Genomic DNA, 23,132 nt, shown 5'->3' with positions numbered 1-23,132 from the left:
CTATGTTATACTATGCATAGATTAGTAGATATGACCATAGTTAGCGTGGAGTGGGTGTCGTGTATTTCTATAGGTTCTGAATCAGTCCCCCTATTCCTGACCCTATTCTGGTTAAACTAACTATCAAGTTAACTAACAGTCAGCCCATGAGGCAAGAAAAACCCCCATGATGCAGATACCGTTATCTGACGCAGTCACACTACGGCACAGGAACGTGTTATCTGATTAGGTCATAACGCTTGAGATCTAATTAGACAAGCGACATTCCTCCAGCCCCTGATAAGGCATACGACGTTCTCATAACAAATCAAACCTATGACAACCTGGATAATCCGTGTGGCCATTGTTTTGATTTCACAGAGAACTTTAGTAAAGAATGTGCTAACGAGCAAGTCGTATGACATCTTTATTGACGTATCTATGTCCATCCTTACGTCAATCTCGGCACCTTTAAGGTATAAATATTGCCGACCTTGCCCTATGCAAACACACGCGTGGTGACAAGACGGAGCAGCCATACTTGCCGAAGCCGAGAGCAGAAGCAGACCCCGCTGGCAGCAGCGCCGCCTTCCTGACGCGCTGAGAGACGCGCTGCTATCTCAAGCCGAGAGACCCAGCACCGGCGTTTCTGGGCAGCCCTCGCAGGCAGCCTGGAATATCGAGAGCAGAGAAAGAGATACTATTCCTCATCCATCCTAAATTCCAGGTACAGAACTGAATAACCCCTCACAGAGAATTCTTTAGTTATTCACTTGGCAAAAACAAACTTAACTTAAACTGTAACTTTCTATTCCCGCCCACGCATTAGACTTAGGTCAGGTACACGGGGTAGGCGTATTTAGAAACACCAGTTGAGTACATTTAGTCAAATGTATATGTGTATGTAAATATATTTTAATCATTTTAAACATCATATGGCTCAGAAACCAGTTCAATGTTTTTACAGTATTATTTTATACTATTGCTTTTAATGTATGCACTTTACTTAACTATAAGTATTGCAATAATATCGATCCATTTCTCATGTATGAGAAAAGAGACTGATCAATAAATAACACCTTTTTATTGAACACGCCCGTCTCTTCCTTTTCTCTACATTCTGATGAGACTAAGAATGCACGTACTGACTGAGTAAAATAATTGCCTTGTGCTCACACGACTCTCGAGATTGACTCTTGATTAGGGGAGAGCAAAGTTGTCATGTTCTATGGTTGTCAGAAACTAAATCCCTTCTTGTCTAATCAGGGGAGTTAATTCCTTCCTTGAACATTCGAGAAAGTTTCTAGCGAACTCTGAGCTTAGCTGGCAAACCCAAAAATTAAGTCTAGTATCGACAGTAGTAGACCTAGTTAACGTCTGGTCTAGGCCTTTACTGCTGTAGGTACTATTCCAATGCGCAGAGCCTATTGGGAAAATAGGAGCTACACTACAGAAGCACTTATTATTACCCACTAAACTCTCACTGCTCCTTGTGAGTATCGTCAGGCAGAAGCTCCTGTGAGATTTTTACCTATTTACAATAATTAAAAAACGCGTTTACACAATGAAGGATTCGCTTGAAATATAGTTGAAGAGGGGTTATTTGTGCACAGAACCGCATAAACAGAAACATCTCTCACAACAAATGCATATGTTCTATTGTTTAGATGAGATTAACTTCTTGGCAGCACTGGGGACTCATATTGGCAATATGATTGCGTGAAAAGCAGAATTGTAATCCATAGTAATGTGTTGAGGACGAAATATACCATTTCCTATTTCTTGCCCCTCTCACTCCTATTTGTTTGTTTCTATTACTGGCTATAATAATATTAAGTTAAAATGTGATTTTGCTTCCTCGTGCACCCTAGAAATAAAAGTAATGCACCTTGTAAAGCACCCCCCCCCGAATGCAAAAATGTCATCATATGAGATCAGCGTTTATGTTCTTAATATACTCATGATTGTGTATTTTCCAGCTCAATGCAGAGCCAGTTATTCCAAAGGCTTTTCGCAGCAGCACTGCGCAGTATCTGAAATTGCAGAGGTAAAGTGGTAAAGTCTCATTTTATTATAAACAAGCATTAGGTGTCTGTGTTGGTTTTGCAAGTTCAGCAGAAGCACGGCAAACCAATTGCAGTAGCAGCCACCTTGGAATGTGATGTTTTATGCTTCAAAAACGACTACAGCTGTCAGTGTCCCTGTCAGAGGGCCAAGGACCGTGCAGGGGTTACTGGGCCCAATTGTGTGGGTTGAGGCCTTTGACTTCTGATGTCCTGGGCTCTGGCCTACTATGTATTCTGAGCAACTGGGCCAAGTACCCCTTGAGCACTTGACTTCAGCGGTTAGCATGGTCCGAGCAGTCCGAGGCTCCCTCAGGGGTAGGGGCCGTGATAAAAACAGGGGGTGTTTAAGGACTCAAAATACACACATCAGCCGCAGTAAATTGTTGCCCAGCCAAATACTCACTTTTATGGAACGAGAGAAGCATTTTATTGTTACCACTACCAACAAAAAGGTAGAAACTGCATTCACAAACAACTGCATAGTCCCCGTGAGGTCAGGGCTCTAGGATTTCGCTCGCAGTTCTCTTTGTCACACTCCTTCCTCACTCCGAGAAATATTGGTTATTACCCTTTCACTACAGGCAACATCCAGATATAAAGCCCCAAAGTAGTCCAAGTCTTAATAGTGCACTCTGACTCTATATTAAAGTCAACAGTATTCCAGCACCAATGGGCTAACTAGCAAGCAAGTTCCCCCGGGGGCTGAATGGCCCAAAATCAGTCTTATCCACAATAGTAAATCAGACAGCTGCACACCGCCAAAATGGTACATTTTGATTGGATCTTAGCCCATCGTTATCTACCCAGGAGATGCATAGCTAGTACCAGAGACAAGACTCGTTACTGCATCATCCACAATTCAAAAGGCCATGCTTCCCACACCTTAACTGAGAGAAAATTGTTCACCTGTTTCTGCACACACGAACCCTTCACACCTCTTTCCAGGTCTACAAGATCCAGTTGGGGTACATGCCTCCTCTTCTTTGTCGGAGAAATTGCATGGGTCACCATTAAACTGAGAAGGCGTGTCCACTTTCACATACCTAAACTGGAAGCAAACAAAGACATTAGTTTTATATGACTGATTGTTGTATACTAACACGTAACAGCTTGAAAAATGTTATTAGCTAAAGAATATTGATTAATATATGGGGCACTAGTGCAGTTTTATCATACTATAAAATAAGAAAAAATATAGAAAAACTACTATCCAGTAAATGGCACAACAAATAGAGCTGCACTTTCTCTGCCAAATTCTGCATGGGCGGTATGCTTTTAGAATATATTGGATGCAGCAATTGCCTTTCTTATCCTCACACAGGGGCTGATTTCCGTGGTGGTGAACCCGCCACCGACAGGCCATCGGTGGTGGGTTCAATGCTATTGTGCAGCCATTTCCTACCCGCCAGATTTTTATTGTGGGCGGAAAGCCCGACCGCCACGGGTCCGAAAGTAGCAATCATTCCGATCGCCTGTCAGACTGCTGCGCATCCCCCAAATGGTTGCAATGGCTATCAGGCACCGCCGTACAGATTAGGATGGTCCATCCCCACCAGCCTCTCCAAGGTGGTTCACCCGCCATGGAAAAGTTGGTAAGGATGGACTTCGGGGGCCTGTAGCAGGCCCCCCTTAAGCAGTGGCACTTCAGTTTTGCACTTGGGGGCATGGGGCCCCCCTACATTTCCCTGCAACATGTGGCAGGCACCGAATGCAAAAAATGCAAAAAGTACTTTTTTTACATTGCAGCAGGTGCTGCAGCCAGCAGCAATGGAAAAAAATCAATCAATCAGGTGTTTGTTTAGCGCGACTACTTACCCGTAAGGGTCTCAAGGCGCTTAGGGATTTGGGGGGTCGCAGGTTCCAGTCCATCAAGGAGGGAGTCTGTCAAAGAGCCAAGTTTTGCGGTTTTGAGGTTTCTTGTGAAGATGGGGAGCGATGTTGTCTGTCTGAGGGGAGCAATGTTGTCTGTCTGAGGTGGAGCGGAAGATCGTTTCAGGCTCTGGCCGCGCGAAAGGAGAAGGAGCGGCCTCCAGATCTGGTCGTTCTGGTGCGGGGGACTACGGCGTAGGAGAACTGGGCTGATCGTAGGGTCCTTTGGTGTGCGTGGAATTTGAGTCGGCTGTTCAGGTGTGCTGGTCCGGTGTCGTGGAGGGCCTTGTGAGCGTGGGTTAGCATCTTGAAGGTGGCTCTAGCTTCGATAGGGAGCCAGTGGAATGTGCGCAGGTGCTGGGAGATGTGGCAGTGTCTTGGCAGGTTGAGGACCAGTCTTGCGGCGGTGTTATGGATGTTCTGTAGCTTGCGGGTGAGGTTTTTGTTTATTCCGGCAAGGAGTGTGTTGCCCTAGTCGAGCCTGCTGGTGACCAGGGGGTGAGTGACAGTCTTTCTGTTTTCGAGTGGCATCCATTTGAAGGTCTTACGTAGGTAGTGGAGGGTGTGGAAGCAGGACGACGAGACAGAGTTGATCTGGCAGTCCATTTTGAGCTCTGAGTCCAGGATGATTCCCAGATTGCGTGCGTGATCCGTGGCGGCGGGCGGGCCACCTGTGCGAATGCCGCCTTGTAGGTGGGCGGCCCACATCCCCGGAACAATGGCAGATGGACAGAAGTCCGTCTGCCATCGTAATCAGCCCCTAAGATGGCAATTGGGACCTGGTAAACAACATTTTATAGCCTAACTCCCCACTCCTATTGTGATATTCATACACATCTGGTAAATGAGACCAGACGAGGGTTACAGCTATTTCATCCATATTGGACTGATGAATAAAGTAATTGATTTGTAAACTTATGTTTATATAAATTTGGGTGAATAAGCTTAGACAGTATGTGCTATTATTGCCTTGACATATATTCACATTGGTTGGACCTATTTTAGAGACAAGACATAAGCTGCACATGTTTATTAACTCCAAACATATATTTAAAGCATGCCTCTAAAGCCATAGAATTAAAATTGGACACACTATTTTAACTATTTGTTTCATACACATTAGTTAGCAGTGCTTGTAGCCTCATTGCTTTAGTCAATGAGGGCTGTGTTAATTTAGGACAATTTGCACTCCATCTCTTCTGACCCTCATCATTTCCTAAAGGATCATAAAGAAAGCAAAAGTGATGACAGGGAAAGTGGGTTACATTTAGGGGCTCCTGTTGTGCAAAAGAGGCCAATAGGTATATGTTTAGGTTCAGAATGATAATAAAAACATCACCACATGTTGTGCATTGCCACAAAATATGTTGTTGAGAAAGAAATTATGCAGATTTGCTATTTTTAAAACCTGAAAATAGAAACATTAAGAGACACATAAATGAAATTAATAATTGTCTTTCCTCTTGACTGACACATGTGCTTCTTGAAAATACTTACACTCACTACTAGAGCACTGAACTGGAGTCCTGCCCGAGCAATGCCAGTGGCCCAAACTTTTTCACTTCTTCTATCCACCACTTTTTGTTGCTTGTATGTGACGACCTACCTGAGATATGATCCAAGCTCCTCCTCACTGATGAAGCTTAACAAGGCTAAAACCAATCTGGGGTAAATTGTATTCCTTTTCAGAGGGGGTGTGGCCTGGCAGTTGGGCCCTAACTGTTCCGACTGGAGTAGGATCAAGATTGTTTTTGTCTTGTGATTGCTCCCTATCTAGAGTATTGCAGTGGGCAAAGAAAAAAGATGACTTAAAGTGCACACCAAATACCAATGGCTGTGACTTTTGCAACTATCCCATTCATGAATTTTGTTGTTTTAATGTGACATACCCCTAGAAAAGACAGGTTTATTTAATACGAGTTTATGGTAAAGTGCAGTCAGCTGAAATGCTCCCATTCCATGAACATGAAAGCAGGTGAATTCTCTCTATTAGTATGTAGTGTTAATATAAACAATCTTAACCTAACAATATAAGATTGACATTATTTCAGATCCTCAAAAAAACATAATTACACTTCCTCTAGAATTTTAACTCTTTGGAAATGTGCTTATTTCAAACATTATTCACAATGCAATTGACTTGTGTTATCCTGAAGCCAACATTCTTTCATAAAGCACTAACCTAACTGTAACCTAAATCGTAAATGTTAGATGTTGGTTCTCTAGTTGGCAGTGGTATGCACCCTGTCCAAGTAGGGACCGCAATCTTAGTCAGGGTAAGTGAGGTGCACACTCACCTGTGCTCACCCTCTGTTAGCATGACACTAAGCAGTGCAGCTAATTTAAAGAGACAATGTGTAAAATGTTTGTGCACACACACACACAGTAACACAATGAAAATACAACAAAAAGACTCCACATCAGTTTAGAAACATAGCTTATTATATTCTGAACAAAACAAGATGTAAATAACAAAAATCCAATAAGAACAAAACAAGATATTAATTTTTAAAGAATAAGTGAAAAATAGCGCTCAAAAGCAAATTGAGCTTTGGGGTTATTGTAGTTTGTGCTGGACTGGGACAAAATCAAGAGTTCAGGCCACCCGTGATGGAGGCAGGCCAATTACAGGACCTATGTTGGGCCCACTTACAAAAGTCCTTAATACTTATTAGAACATTGGAATGTTGGGAGCTCCATTGCAGACAATGGAGTGCTCCCTGCTTCTACGGGCCGGTAAAGGCCCGCAGAGCAACATTCCAATGTTCTACAAAGGCTTCTCGAAGTTCGAGGGGATTTATATCCCCTCGAGCTTCGAGAACCCTTTGTTTAATTTGTTAGAACATTCTGCCCTCTAGTGGCAGAATGTTCTAATAGCCTTATATACAGCTATTAAAGTCCCAATGTTTCATTAAAGTCCCTCGCCTTCGGCTCGGGCCTTTAACGATTCAGCGGGCCTTTAATAGCCGGTATAGCCCGCTACGGCGGGCTATAAGGCTATAATGCAGAACAAAATGGAGTAGTGGCGAAGCATCAGTTCCTTGGATAAAACGCCGATCCCGGAATGCAAGGGAGAGGGGGATGTGCTGGGTTAATCCATGCTGAGAACGATGTGTTAATCTTCTCGACGTGCTGGTGATGAAGCATTGATCCCTGAAGTGGTGATTCCAGAGGCACTGCGATGGACCAGAGTGCAGTACACCAACTCCAGACCTCCCAGTGGCAGTGATGTGTCAATCTCGATGTTGCGGCAGGCGATACGTAGGTGTCCCATCAGAGCAGAGATGTCAAAGCAGGTGCAGCACTTTAAACTCACATCTAAGGGCCCTGGACTGGATTGGTATTACTTGGGAGAGAAGAGTTACAGAAAGTAAAGTCCAGGTACTGGGATGAAGTTGAAAGGTGAAGTCTTTGATATCCCTAAGACTTCAGCAACAGGAGGAAAGCCAACAAGTCCTTAGGATGTGGATATGGTCCAGTCCTTCTCATTCATTTCCAGACAGGAAACAGCAGGAAGAAGGCCAACATAGCAAATCATGTAGTTACATGGCAGTCCCTCCTACAGCACAGCAATCAATGGGAAGCAGGCCAACACAGCAAAGCAATTAGCAAAGTGGTAGTCCCTCCTACCACACAGGAGCTCTTCTTCCTGGCAGAATGTCATTAGTTCAAGCAGTTTTCTCAGTCCATGGTGTCAAAGGTCTAGTACCCATTTTAACTTTTGAAGAAGGGTGACTTCAAAGAAAGGTCCTTGTGGTACACAAGAACATGCCTTGACTCCAGATTGATTACAGCAGGTATACAACCCTTTGTGCGGGGACAGGACACAGCACTTTCAGATTGAAGTGGCAGCTCCCACTATCATTTGTTTCAGGCAGACCCATCAATATGTGAATGACCACTCAGACACACCTACCCTTCCTTTAAGTGTGGCTGTCTATAGGGAAAGCAGGAAGTCAGCTGTCACCCTCAAAGACGTGTATTGACAGACAGAAGGCACCAAATGATTTAAGTAAGAAAATGGCAACATTCTAAAAGTGGAATTTTCAGCACTGCAATCTCAAAATCAACTTCACTAAAAGATGTGTTTTTAAATTGTGACTCCAGAGACACCAAATTTGGTCTTCCTATCTTTTCTCAATTGGAAGCTCCACTTATGAAATGTTACACGGCAGCTGCAATGTAATCCTATAAGAGAGATACGCCTTGCAGTAGTGAAGCATGAATTTTAAGAGTTTTTCTCTACCAGGAAAAGTACATGTCCTACCTTTTAAATTATCTGTACCCTGCCCATGGGCTGTCCAGGGTCCACTCAAGGGGTGACTTGTGTATAATAAATAGGGAGACTTGGGCCAGGCAAGTAGGTTTACTTGCCAGGTAGACCTGGCAGTTTAAAATGCACATGCAGGCTCTGCAGTAGGAGGCCTGATGAATGTTTAAAAGGTTACTTATGTGGGTGGCACAATCAATGCTGCAGGCCCACCAGTAGTATTTGATTTACAGGCCATGGGCATATGTAGTGCACCGTACTAGGGACTTAAAGGTAAACATGCCAATCAGGGATAAACCCATTGTTATCACATTTTAGATGCAGAGCACAGGTTCTTTAGCACTGCTCAGCATTGGAAAAGGGCACAGAGTTCTGAAGATAGCAACATTTAAATTCAGCAATATAGCTGAAAACAGGGGGCCAGAAGGCAAAAGGTAAGGGGAAACCACACCAAAGATGCATGGTCTCACAGTAACACACTTAATTTGGTCATGTTTCTTTAAAGAGTACAAAGAAATTGGTACTGTTGAATTTTTAACCGCCAGACTTTCAACTTTTTAGTCCATTAATGTATCTGACATTGCAAGTAAATTACCATTCTCATGATATAGTGCTAAATAAATCAGGCCATTTTATTGTGGAAACTAGAAACAAATTAAGTTGTTCGGTATGACATCTAACATTTCTATTAAGCTATTCCTATGCATTTTGACAGAGGGTGGCCATGTACCAGCAAGGGGCCTGATTTAAGAAGCAACAGAGAAGTCACCAAAATAATACATATGTCCATGATTTCCACAGTAATTTGGTTGTGATTGAAAATTATATGTCAGTATGCAAATCTTGAAAAATCAGAGATCCAGCTGTACCCCCAGCTGTATAGGTGTACTCCATTTACTCGAACTGTTGTTAAGCAATATTTCTGAATTCTGAAAACTACTTTCGAGTGTAGAAGGTTCTTTTCCCATTCCCTCACAAAATATGGGGCAGCACCCTTTCCTTTCACACCTTAGAAAGACACTAACTTCTGCCTATCCGTTTTTATTATTTTATTTTGCAATTCCCCAGGCTCCTATGTTGCTCTCCGCCGCCCCGTTCCCTCTCTCCATTGTTCCCCTGCACCAGTGCGCTATGGTTTTTACAAAAAAAAAATGTTTCTTCTTGGAGTGGGGCTTCCAGCCCTTACTGGCTTCATGTGTGCTACTTTTCTTTTAAATGTGCTGCTGCACTTCGTTTTGTTCCTCAATAGGTTTTATTATGCTGAGGTGGCTTGTTTTTGTTTATATCAATGCTATTCAGCAAACAAGCATTTTTTCTTCTCTCTGAAGAGGAATGGCATTATCAAAATGTATTGGCAAAGCCGAAGGATTGGGTAAACATCGTTAAAAGGCGAGACCTCTTCGCATTGCCAGTGCTTCTTGCCAATGTTCTTAGAACCATCAGGGACAGATGTCCAAAGGTCCACCGAATTCTCAAGGCCGGTTACGGCATGTTCTTGTTTAGACTTCGCATCTTCATCTGAGCACTGCAAACCAGAATCCCAAAGCATCCGGAAGCAAATATTTATCACGGTAAATCAGTGGGGGAGGTGACTCAGGCTTAACCTCAAACATAAACCCCTTCTGCAAAAGAATAGATTGTTTTTTAACTCATCCTCCAACCTGCTAGTTCTCCGGTGATTCCTCTGCTTCCATCATTGTGGATACAGTTTGACATGGATCGCTCAAGTGCACTCATTCTGTATATGCGAAGGGATATACCGCCTGATTCATCAAGCTAAATTGCACTCGCAAAGGGCAAGATTCTCAGAATCTTGCCTTTTGCGAGTGCAATTTTTGCATTTGGGATTCATCATCCCAAATGCAAAATTCGCTATTTAAGAATTCGCACATTTGCGAAGAATTGAATTTAAGGAATCTCTATTTGAGATTCCTTAAATGCAATTCATGAAGCATTTTAAAATTGCGAAAATGCAATTTTGGGCCGCTATTTACCGAGAGGTCAGACCACTCGGTAAATAGCAAAAACTTAGAAAAATGCTTTTAAAAGCATTTTTGTAAGTTGCATGTTGCACACACACATGTCCTTTGGACATGTGTGTGCGCAACACCTGTTTCAATTTGCATTTAAGGGGTGCTACAGGGTGTCCTTTGGACACCCCTGGCACGCTTTAAATCGCTATCTTATTTGCGAGTAGCAAATTGCTAATCGCAAATAAGGAATACTCCCCATTCATTCCTATGGGCCTTTTGGCCATAGGAATGAATGGGGAGTTATTCCTTATTTGCGATTAGCAATTTGCTACTCGCAAATAAGGAATGTGTAGGAATCGCTATTTATTTAGCAATTCCTACATGAATACCGTTTTGCGAGTCCTTAATAGCGATTCGCTATGAATCGCTATTAGGGGCTCGCAAAACGGCCCGTTGATGAATAAGGCTGATGATGAATCCCAAATGCAAAAATTGCACTCGGTATATCCCTTCGCATATACAGAATGAGTGCACTTGAGCGATCCATGTCAAACTGTATCCACAATGATGGAAGCAGAGGAATCACCGGAGAACTAGCAGGTTGGAGGATGAGTTAAAAAACAATCTATTCTTTTGCAGAAGGGGTTTATGTTTGAGGTTAAGCCTGAGTCACCTCCCCCACTGATTTACCGTGATAAATATTTGCTTCCGGATGCTTTGGGATTATGGTTTGCAGTGCTCAGATGAAGATGCGAAGTCTAAACAAGAACATGCCGTAACCGGCCTTGAGAATTCGGTGGACCTTTGGACATCTGTCCCTGATGGTTCTAAGAACATTGGCAAGAAGCACTGGCAATGCGACGAGGTCTCGCCCTAAGGCTGTATCAGCCTTATTCATCAACGGGCCGTTTTGCGAGCCCCTAATAGCGATTCATAGCGAATCGCTATTAAGGACTCGCAAAACGGTATTCATGTAGGAATTGCTAAATAAATAGCGATTCCTACACATTCCTTATTTGCGAGTAGCAAATTGCTAATCGCAAATAAGGAATAACTCCCCATTCATTCCTATGGGCCAAAAGGCCCATAGGAATGAATGGGGAGTACTCCTTATTTGCGATTAGCAATTTGCTACTCGCAAATAAGATAGCGATTTAAAGGGTGCCAGGGGTGTCCAAAGGACACCCTGTAGCACCCCTTAAATGCAAATTGAAACAGGTGTTGCGCACACAGATGTCCAAAGGACATGTGTGTGTGCAACATGCAACTTAGAAAAATGCTTTTAAAAGCATTTTTCTAAGTTTTTGCTATTTACCGAGAGGTCTGACCTCTCGGTAAATAGCGGCCCAAAATTGCATTTTCGCAATTTTAAAATGCTTCATGAATTGCATTTAAGGAATCTCAAATAGAGATTCCTTAAATTCAATTCTTCGCAAATGTGCAAATTCTTAAATAGCGAATTTTGCTTTTGGGATGATGAATCCCAAATGCAAAAATTGCACTCGCAAAAGGCAAGATTCTGAGAATCTTGCCCTTTGCGAGTGCAATTTAGCTTGATGAATCAGGCGGATAATGCTGAATGTTAAATATTCCTGCATGCTACGTAATAATATGACTCTTCTCAGAAGATAAAGCAAGGGACATTCATAGTGGAAATGGGATAAGTGATTGACAAGTTTTGCAAAGCTCTACATATACAGCCTGATTCATGAAACGAAAATCGGCTTGCAAAGGGCCAGATTCTGAGAATCTGGCCCTTTGAGAGCGCAGTTATTGCATTTGGGATTCATCATCGCAAATGCAATAATCGCTATTACAGAATTCGCTATTGTGCGAGGAATTGCATTTAAGGAATCTCTATTAGAGATTCCTTAAATGCAATTCATCAACCAATTTTAAATTGCTATTTCGCTATATTTGGCCGCTATTTACCACGAAGTCTGACTTCATGGTAAATAGCGAAAAAATAGATTAAAGCACTTTAGTGCATTTTTTTCTTTTGCATGTTACACACACACATGTCCTTTGGACATGTGTGTGCGCAACTCCAATGTAGATTACATTTCAGGGGTGCTACAGGGTGTCCTTTGGACACCCCTGGCACCCTTGAAATCGCTATCTTATTTGCGATTAGCAAATTGCTATTCGCAAATAAGGAATGTCTCCCCATTCATTCCTATGAGCCTTTAGGCCCATAGGAATGAATGGGGAGTTATTCCTTATTTGCGATTAGCAATTTGCTAATCGCAAATAAGGAATGTGTAGGAATCGCATTTCTTTATGCAATTCCTACATGAATCCCGTTTTGCAAGTCCTTAATAGCGATTCGTTATGAATCGCTATTAGGGGCTCGCAAAACGGGAGATTGATGAATCAGGCTGATAGTCCTGTGATTCCATCAAGGCACTGTGGGGCATATTCACAAACCCCTATAGCCACCCGGGCGTCACTTTTTGTGATGCTTCAGTGGCACAGCAGCATTTTCCGTATTCACAAGGTGTCGCTCAACCCCACCTTGTCAATATGCCCCTTCCCGCCGAAGTCCTCTGCGGCAAAGGGGCGTGATCATAATAGCGAAGGTGTTTCATGATCAATAAACCCCTTTATTATTATTTTTACGGATTGTAACTGTTATGGCCATACAGTATATTTCACTTCTTCATTTGCATCGCCCCCTTCACCTACAATTATTGTCCATATGTGTATGCAAGTATTTTCTATCATGTGCTTTTATTAGCATATGCATAATGTGTAGGCCAGATCTGCCACTGAATTTTGGATGAGCAAAGTTGATTGTTATGAAGCTCTGGGCCAATGAGCTGCTGCGAGTCTCTGATCGTGGCTGTATTTGCATAACATTATGAGATGAATCAGCAGTTCCTCTTTTCCATGATAGGATGAAACTAACAAAGGACACTTTTCTGTTGCTCCTCATCCAGTTACAGTGATTATTCCATCGAATTCGATTCATTTACCAGTAGTGTTAGACACTGATGCTCTGAAGTATTACACGCGATGTGTATACATGAATCCGAATACAAATACCAGAAGACTCCCTGCCACTGAAGACACACCGTTTCAGTCTTATGCTTTCCATTTATAAACCATTAGCATATTTCATTTATGTACATTAATTTGAATTAAAGTGAAAAAGATCTACAGCTCCCATTATATTGACAAAGGGGTGCCTTTGCTGGTATAGGACACTGAATATGAAATAAAGCCACGAAGTAACCTTTACTAAGTTATGTTTTCAAACAACAATGTCACATTTTATAGTTATATTTCTGTTGTTTGGTTTGAGAGAGTAATTCACAACTGGATATGTTGTGGAACATTAGCTTCCATATTGAAACAGATGAGTCACATTTTAAATAAACGTGTTTTCCTTTTTTGGTCTACTTAAAGCTTCAAATGTCAGTTGTGGAAACTCTTGACACTAATACTTCAAAAATACATATAAAGAAGTGCAGGAAGAGCTTGTGCCAGTCCCTTTCAGCCTTTGCCTTTCATACGCTTTTCATGGTTTGCCATTGCTTGAATGGGCTGCTCGTCAAGGCCATGCCATTTTAAGGGCGGTACATCAAACACAGAAAAAAGGCGATAGAGGCTGCTTGCATTAAGGCACACCACTGGCAATAGTTCGGGTGGCATTCCAACCTATTGTTCTTTTGCCACCATCCCGCACATTAGATTTGACCCAGCCCTATGCATATCAGTCTTGACCCTTCTTCAGTAGGAATAATCCAGCTCAAATTGCCAAGCTAGGGCAACTTTGAACCAGGACACAAGCAGCCCTAGACTGGTTTAGACCTGACTGGGGCTCTTCAGTCAGATACCCAAGGCAAGCACTTTCTGCTTCTTGGTGCTATTTTTTTTCTTAAGCCTTTAAAACTGCATGTCTCTTGTTCTACTGATAGGATTTGATTCGTTTTGGTGTCATTTTATTTATTAAATGTTGCTCTATTTTTTTAAATTGGTGAGGGATATCTTTTGTTTCATGTTGTCAATTTATTGCTATTTTTCTGCTACATAAATACTTAACACAGTGCCTCTAAGTTGAGCCTGACAGTGTTGATGCCACGCTACCAGGTTTTTGTGATTCACCCTAACAAGGATTGCTGTTGTTGCTTGAGAAGGGGCTTCAGCCCCCAATCAAAAACTCAATCTCACACTCTGCATTGCAGACTAGACTCTTAGAAAACTGCTCAACTTCCTTTTAGCAATTGTTATATTCAGGTGTTGAATTAGTAGTAAGGAAGAAACCCTTTGCCCATGCAGTATTTATGAGAGTTAAAAAGACAAACTAGTGAAATAATTCCAACACCAAATGTGCCACATTATGTTTCATAATTTCCCTTTTTTATACTTAATTACTTCAATACTGCCACCTAATTTCCAGGGGCGGCTCATCCGCTAGGGCGGAGGATTGCCACCCTATTGTTCTTTGAGCAAAAAAAGAAAATCATAATATGAGAGTTATCATTTTATTTTTTGTAGGTAGGGGGCTCGGTTAGGGCCGGGTGGGGCTGTTGACACAAGGGGAGGAGTGGTTTGCACAATCCAAGTGCGCAAGACTGCTTGGTCAGCCGTCTTGGGCCGGGCAAACAGTCATGTGCACCTTATCTTTTCCCCAGCGGGCTGCATTACATATCCTGGTGGGAAACATGCTCCCAGTACCCATCTGAATACCAATTCCCAGTGCTTAGACCAATCAGTTAATTCAGAAATAGCTGAAAGAAGAGGAGTGGCTCCCAGGTATGCAGATATAGCCCTTTGAAGAAATGTGAAAAGTAGCTAATATAAAGTTCAATAGCACTGTAAAAACACTTAGGAGTTGAATCAAGTAATATGACATAATATATATTTCACAAGTAGACTTAGAGTGTAAAGAATCAGAAAAAGCTGAGTGAAGATTTTAATAGTTTTTCCTAAATGCCATGGTAGATGATAAGCAAACGGAAATACTCTCATGCTGGGGTTGATGGTCATTGTATGTGGTCAGTTACTTGTCTAGATTTATTTTGACTATGGAATAGCCATAAATGTTGACTATTGTTCCTGAGAACTAAATATGCTGCTAAGGCATTTGGAAACCAATGAAAACCCTCTGGCCTCAATTATGAGCTTTTGTCATAGGGCCGTGTTGCAAGGAATCCTGCTGCGCTGCCCTAAGTCAAAACAAAAGAGCATGAATGCACCACATCTATGAGATACAGTGCATTCCTGTCCTTTTCACCTGCACTGGCACACAATGGGCTGCCATGCGCCAACACAAGCATCCTTGCACTATGGTGCAAGGAGCCTGCATTGCAGGGCTGATTGATTTTGTGCAGGAAGGGGCATCTTTCTGCACAAAATCAATCAATTTAGGTGATTTCCTCTTTCAATATGTGCACCAGAATGCAACACACATAGGTGTTGAATAGGAAATCCTCAATGATATTAATCAAGTGAGTGCTATCCTTAACAAAGGTGTCGGTGAGTGGAACAAACTCTTTTACTTGCTCACTGGTTCCAAGATGGAACCGCAATCACATACTATGGGGCGACCCGGTGGTGTAGAGGGTTTTTTGTGCACTTTAGACAATATATAGAACACAGGTGTTCTGGGGTGTGGGTTATTAAGGAAGGTGGGTTCTTTTTTACAAATGATGCTGGCATGGAGTGTCTGGGTGGTGACTGTGGATATTTTGTCTTGAATGATAGTGAGGGTGTCTGAGGTCAAGATACGGTAGTGTGTGGTGTTATTCAGCTGGCGAAGGATTTCGCCATCATTTTTGTCTTGATCCATCACAACTATGCCTCCGCCTTTGTCAGCGGGTTTTATGACTATATTCTTATTGTCGCTCAGGCTGTTTATGGCAAGTTTTTCTGTCAGTGGCAGATTGTAAGGGAAAAATTCAGACTGATGTTGTAGTTCTTTAACTTAACATCTCGGGTAGCATCATCGAGGTAGGTGGCAAAATGGTAGAGGCAGGTTTAAATTGTTTTTCAAAGGGACTATTCATCTCAGGTTTATCCGAAAACAATTGCTTATGGAGTATATGTCTAAAGATCAGAAGTAAATCTTCCTGTAGCTTGAAGAAATTACTGCGTTCAGTGGGGACGAAGGAAAGTCCTTTACTTAGTAGGGAGATTTCATCAGAAGATAGACAATCGACTCCACAATGCCATTCGCGGCCACCAAAGGGTCATTTGCAAACAATTAAATTGTAGTTGTAATTGTAAAAACATCTCTGTTTGACCCCCACAATGTATTGTTTTATTGCTTCTCCGCCGCTTCACGTTGTTCTTTAATAGTTCAAGTTCAAGTTCAGGTATTTATAAAGCGCACTACTCACCCAGAGGGTCTCAAGGCGCGGGAGGGAGGGGTTTACTTTTTATCGAATAGCCATGTTTTCAGTTCTTTTCTGAAGGAGATGTGATTCTGAGTAAGGCGGAGGTGGGTGGGGAGTGAGTTCCAGGTCTTGGCAGCCAGGAAGGAGAAGGATCTGCCACCCATGGTGGTTTTTCGATGCGCGGGACTGCGGCGAGGGCTTGATTGGCTGATCTTAGTTGGCGGGTGGGATAGTAGAAGGACAGTCGGGTGTTGAGGCATTCGGTTCCTAGATTATAAAGGGACTTGTGTGCGTGGGTAAGAAGGCGGAAAGTAATTCTTTTGTTGACGGGAAGCCAGTGGAGGTTTTTTAAGTGACCGGTGATGTGCTCTTGGCGCGGGATGTCTAATATGAGTCTCGCTGATGCGTTTTGGATGCGCTGGAGTTTTTTCTGCAATTTTGTTGTAATTCCGGCGTAGAGTGTGTTGCCATAGTCCAGTCGACTCGTGACCAGTGCATGGGTGACAGTCTTTCTTGTTTCGAGGGGGATCCAGCGGAAGATCTTTTTGAGAATGCGAAGAACGTTGAAGCAGGAGGACAATACGGCGTTGACTTGTCTGGACATTGAGAGGGAGGAGTCTAGAATGAAGCCAAGGTTACGTGCATGGTCTGTGGGAGTGGGCGCAGATCCCAAAGCGGAAGGCCACCAGGAGTCGTCCCAAGCTGAGGGGGAGGATCCTAGGATGAGCACCTCCGTCTTGTCTGAGTTGAGTTTTAAGCGGCTCTGTTTCATCCATTCGGCTACTTCTTTCATACCTTCGTGAAGGTTGTTTTTGGCGGTGTTGGGGTCTTTGGTGAGGGAAAGGATTAGCTGGGTGTCGTCGGCGTAAGAGATAATGTTGAGGTTGTGTTGACGTGCGATGGAGGCGAGGGGACTCATGTAGACGTTGAAGAGGGTGGGACTGAGTGAGGAGCCTTGAGGTACGCCGCAGATGACTTCGGTGGGCTCTGAGTAGAATGGGGGGAGTCGGACTCTCTGTGTTCTCCCGGCTAGGAACGAGATGATCCAGTCCAAGGCTTTTCCTTGTATGCCGATGTTGTTGAGGCGTTGTATGAGGGTGTTGTGACAGACAGTGTCGAAGGCGGCGGAGAGGTCGAGTAGAATGAGGGCCACTGTTTCACCGTTGTCCAGGAGTGCTCGGATGTCGTCGGTCGCCGCAATGAGGGCGGTTTCGGTGCTGTGTTTGGCTCGAAAGCCGTTCTGTGAGGGATCCAGGGAGTTGTTGGATTCAAGGAAGGCTGCTAGTTGGCTATTGACGGCTTTCTCGATGACTTTGGCCGGGAAAGGGAGTAGGGAAATGGGTCGGTAGTTTTTCAGATCAGAGGGGTCTGCTGTTGGTTTTTTCAGAAGGGCGCTGAGTTCGGCGTGTTTCCATATTTCTGGAAAGGTGGCGGAGTCGAAGGAGCAGTTGATGACATCGCGGAGTTGGGGAGCGATGATGGAGTCAGCTTTGTTGAAGATGAAGTGGGGGCAGGGGTCAGAAGGTGAGCCAGAGTGGATTGAGTTCATGAGGCGAATGGTGTCTTCAATGGTGATTGGGTTCCAGGAGTTGAGGTAGTTAGTTGGAGGGGTGGGATCTGAAGTGGGTGGGGTGAGTTGGTCATTGGGAGTATTCTTGAAGCTGTTGTGGATGTCGGCAATTTTGTTGTAGAAGAAGGAGGATAGCGCATCGCAGAGGTCTTGGGAGTTAGTGATGTCGTTGGATGCTGCGGGAGGGTTGGTGAATTCTTTGACGATATTGAAGAGTTCCTTGCTGTTATGAGAATTGTTGTCGAGACGGTTCTTAAGTGCTGATTTCTTGGCGGATCGGATCAGTTGGTGGTGTTTGCGGGTGGCTGTCTTGAGGGAGTCCATGTTGTCTGAAGTTGGTTCTTTTCTCCAATTCCTCTCCAGGGTGCGGCATGTCTTCTTGGATTTTTTAAGGTCATCATTGAACCAGGGAGCTTTTTTGCTGGATGATTTCGACTGGTGTTTTTTCAACGGTGCTAGTTCGTCCGCACTGTGGGTAATCCATTGCCTGAGGTTGGTGGCCGCTAGGTCTGGGTCCGTTGCCAGGGTGGGAATGTTTTGGCTGAGTGATGTGAGGAGTTGTTCGGTGGAGATTTTGTTCCATTTTCTTCGGGGATGGGGTTGTAGACGGTTGTGGGTCAGGGTTGTTTTGTAGCTGAAGTGAACACAGCTATGATCCGTCCAGTGGAGGGCTGTAGTATGATCGAAGGAGATGTGCTTGCTGGAGGTGAAGATAGGGTCGAGCCTGTGTCCGGCTGTGTGAGTGGGGGTGTCAACAAGTTGTTTGAGTCCGAGATTGGACAGGTTGTCCAGAAGGGTGGTGGTGTTGTTGTCGTGAATGTTGTCAAGGTGGTAGTTGAGGTCTCCTAGAAGAATGTAGTTCTCGGAGGCGAGGGCGTGCGGGCTGACGAAGTCAGTGATGTCGTCACTGAATTGAGATCGGGCGCCTGGGGGCCTGTAAATGAGTGTTCCTCTAAGTGTGGTCCTGGGGTCGGTGTGGATCTGAAAGTGGAGGTGTTCGGCGGTTGCGAGATTTACGTCAGAGCTGGTTGTAATTTTGATGGTGTTTCTATGGACGATGGCGATGCCTCCTCCAGTTTTTTTATTGGTGCGGTCTTTTCGAATGATCTTGTAAGTGTCCGGTATGGCTATGGCGATGTCGGGGGCAGAAGATGCATTCATCCATGTTTCAGTAAGGAAGACGATGTCAGGTGACGCAGTGTCGATTAGGTCCCAGAGTTCGGCTGCATGTCTGTGGACCGAGCGGGTGTTCAGTAGGATGCATTTCAGGTCGTTGGGTTCGGAGCTGTGTGTGGAGGAAGTGTGTTTGGTGAGGGTCCTGACGCAGTTGAACTTACAGGAGAGGCAGGAGAATGGGCCGTGGGTACGTCCTGGGGTAGCTTCGCAGCAAAGTGGGGTGCGTCCAGCGTTGAGGGCGAGGAGAGTAGCGGCATCATAAGTTACTCTGGGGGGTTGGGAGCGGCATAGAGGAGGGGGACGGGCGCTGGGCGCAGTCCAGGCGCGGACGGGCGTAGACGGGCTTACCTTTGGCGCACCTTCGGCGCGGCTGGAGCGCGGTCGCTGCGCGTGGACGCTGCGCGTCAGAAGCTCTACCATAAGTAGTTAGTGGAGGGGGCGGGGCGAGGGGTGGTCAGCTGGGAGGCGGGATGCGGGGTGGAGCTGCAGGCAGGGACAAAACAACAACAACAAGATGGCAGGCAAAGCGGAAGTGAGGACGACGGGGCTGGGGTGGGCAGGGTCGCCGGTCTAGTCGGTACAAATAACAGCCAAGGCAGCAAATATGCAACAAGCGCACCAACCGAGGATACAGTCCTAGCGCATACAACAACAACGCTAATCAAGCGCAGGCACAATAGCGCTAGCGTTAGGCTGGAAAACAAAGTGCAGGCAAGCGTAGGCACAAGCGTGGGTACAAGCTACGATACCGCAGGAGGCTTGGTGAGGAGCGTGGTGGGAGCGACCTCTGCAGATGGATGCAGGACAGTCAATGCGAGGTTCACTCACAGCAACACTTCCAATGCACAATTGGTTGTTATGGTTACTGCAATATAGTTGTGTCATAGTGCTACTATAACTACATGCAAATAACAACCCTTCCAACTTAAGTTGGTCTCCCTAGCTCCCCCCTCCCGTGCTGTGTGATTGATACACCTTCTATGAACAGTCTCCCCTGAATGATATACCAGTTGAGACATTGTTCTTTTGTTATAAAGCTTACCCGGTCTCAGCTGGGTCAACAGGTTTACTCCTGGTCTATTCTCTAGCAGCTGGAAGAGAGCAGAGGTACCATATCTTTGTAGATATGGTGCTGTTCTGCTGTCTCACATTCATACAATGAATAATAGCAATTTTGATTGCTGCTCTGTCTTGTGTGAAAGAAAATAGCAAATTTGCCCCAGGTAAATCAGCTGTGAGTAAGTCTTCCTAATGGGGCCTCATCCACTGTAAGTGTGTGTTTAAATGTGTTTGAGCTGCAATTGTTAGTGACTACCTTTGAAAATAACATCAGCTCCTGTGGACAGCTGTATAAAGGGATGTGGACAGGTTGTCTGCAACACTTGTTCTTATGCACTTGAACATGTACACGTGTATAAAGGCTGGGAGGGAGGCTGCTTGTCTAATTTAGCTTCTCAGAATTTTAGACCAAGAACACAGAGACAAGGAATTAATTTATAAGTCTGTTACCCCTTGTGTTAGCAATAAAATCTCCCAATTCAGACAGGCAAGGGATTGAATACTCTGGAAGACTGGGTAATGATGAGAGAGAAAGCTAACGGCTAACCAGAGCATGGATGGAAAATTCAAGACTGGAAATGCACTTTTTGGTCACTAGTGCTAGGGCATATTTAACCGGACTACACATAAGTCTGCTTGCCTGTCAGTGAGTTGTGTTTGTAGTGGATCTCTGCTTTCGTAAAGTTAGTCCACAGGTATCCTTGTCAACATCTAATCTTATGCCTGTAACATCTGTTGAGGATTCTGGTAAGCAATCATCATTTCACTTGATAAATGGAATAAAGTACCCCGTCCCATACATTATAAGGATATTGCAAGTCACAGAGCAGTTTCACGGCCATAAAGAGGAATGAGGCCAAAAGGAAGAACAGTTTAGAGGAAGAAGAGTAACACCATTGTGAACCCCTATCTGGAGTTCCCCGTGTATGCACCAAACCTCCTTGTTTTGCTGTTTAACAAGTGGGTTCCACCACCGCTTTCCGGTAGAACCCGCCGTGAGTTTGGCTGGCCCCAGGTTGAAGGGTGTTTTTAAATTCAATTTGGGATGCCTGAAACGCTGCTAATAGATTCTGTCAACCAAGCTAGGTCGTTGCTTATATAAAGCGAGAGTGTTTCACCATTTGTGGGACACTTCCAGTTATATAGCAGCAAGCAAGGGGACATATAGTCACAGTAACTACATGTGTCATTTGATTTCAGCGATGGGCAAGCCATAGACATTGCAACTGGCAACAAACAATAGAAATGGAGACACCATATTGCTGGCCTCTCATTGGCCAAGGATTCACCTATCTAATGGCTGGACTGTTTAAAAGACAGTGCCTTTACATCGACGGTTTTCCGCACAGATGAAGGCAGAAGCCAGAAACGCGTCTGCGGATACTACAAAGCATACATATGCCCCGTGTGTGTACCGAACCTCGGTGTTTTGCTGTTTAACAAGTGGGTTCCACCAGCGCTTTCTGGTAGTACCCGCCGTGAGTTCGGCTGGCCCCTGGTGGAATGGTGTTTTTTAATTCAATTTGGGATGCCTGAAACGCCACTAATAGATTCTGTCAACCAAGTTAGGTTGTTGCTTATATAAAGCAAGAGTGTTTCACCATATGTGGGACACTCACAGTTATATAGCGGCAGGCCAGGGGACATATAGTCACAGTAACTACAGGTGTCGTTTGATTTCAGCGATGGGCACGCCATAGACATTGCAGCTGGCAACAAACAACAGAAATGGAGACGCCCCATTTCTGGCCTCTCATTGGCTAAGGATTCACCTATCGAATGGCAGGACTGTTTAAAAGGCTGTGCCTTTACATCGACGGCTTTTCCGCACTGATGAAGGCAGAAGCCAGAAACGCATCTGTAGATACTACAAAGCCTACATATGCTCCGCCCCGTGTATGCACCGAACCTCCATGTTTTGCTGTTTAACAAGTGGGTTCCACCAGCGCTTTCCGGTTGCACCCACCATGAGTTCGGCTGGCCCCAGGTGGAATGGCGTTCTTTAATTCAATTTGGGCTGCCTGAAACACCGCTGATAGATTCTGTCAACCAAGTTAGGTTGTTGCTTATATAAAGTGAGAGTGTTTTACCATATGTGGGACACTCACAGTTATATAGCGGCAGGCGAGGGGACAGTATAGTCACAGTAACTACAGGTGTTATTTGATTTCAGAGATGGGCGCGCCATAGACATTGCAACTGGCATCAAACAACAGAAATGGAGACACCCCATTGCTGGCCTCTCATTGGCCAAGGATTCACTTATCGAATGGCAGGACTGTTTAAAAGACTGCCTTTACATCGACAGCTTTTCTGCACTGATGAAGGCAGAAGCCAGAAACGCGTCTGCGGCTAATACAAAGCCTACATACCCCGCATGTGCACCGAATCTCTGTGTTTTGCTGTTTAACAAGCGGGTCTCACCACCACTTTCCGGTTGCACCTGCCGTGAGTTCGGCTGGACCCAGGTGGAATTTTTTTTTTAATTCAATTTGGGCTGTCTGAAACGCCACTAATAGATTCTGGCAGCCAAGTTAGGTTGTTGCTTATAAAAAGCGAGAGTGTTTCACCATACGTGGGACACTCACAGTTATGTAGCGGCAGGCGAGTGGACATATAGTCACAGTAACTACAGGTGTCATTTGATTTCAGCAATGGGCACGCCATAGACATTGCAACTCCAACAAACAACAGAAATAGAGACGCCCCATTGCCGGCCTCTCATTGGCCAAGGATTCACCTATAAAATGGCAGGACTGTTTAAAAGACTGTACCTTTACATCGACGGCTTTTCCGCACTGATGAAGGCAGAAGCCAGAAACGCGTCTG

The 23,132-nt window shown here is 44.4% G+C and overlaps 1 protein-coding gene across 1 annotated transcript in view; it reads right to left on the bottom strand.

Annotated features, from left to right (window-relative positions):
• C8B (complement C8 beta chain) overlaps positions 1-23,132 on the bottom strand; it is a 228,595-nt gene that overhangs the window by 147,974 nt on the left and 57,489 nt on the right. The window contains exon 3 of the mRNA XM_078670066.1: positions 2,952-3,093. Within this exon, the coding sequence (XP_078526192.1) occupies positions 2,952-3,093 (142 nt within the window). The remainder of the gene's footprint in view (positions 1-2,951; positions 3,094-23,132) is intronic.

Source organism: Lissotriton helveticus, chromosome 1_2 (assembly GCF_964261635.1).
Source record: "Lissotriton helveticus chromosome 1_2, aLisHel1.1, whole genome shotgun sequence".
Lineage (NCBI taxonomy): Eukaryota > Metazoa > Chordata > Amphibia > Caudata > Salamandridae > Lissotriton > Lissotriton helveticus.
The sequence above is the reverse complement of the archived record's forward strand: the minus strand, read 5'-3'. Positions and strand labels throughout refer to the sequence as shown.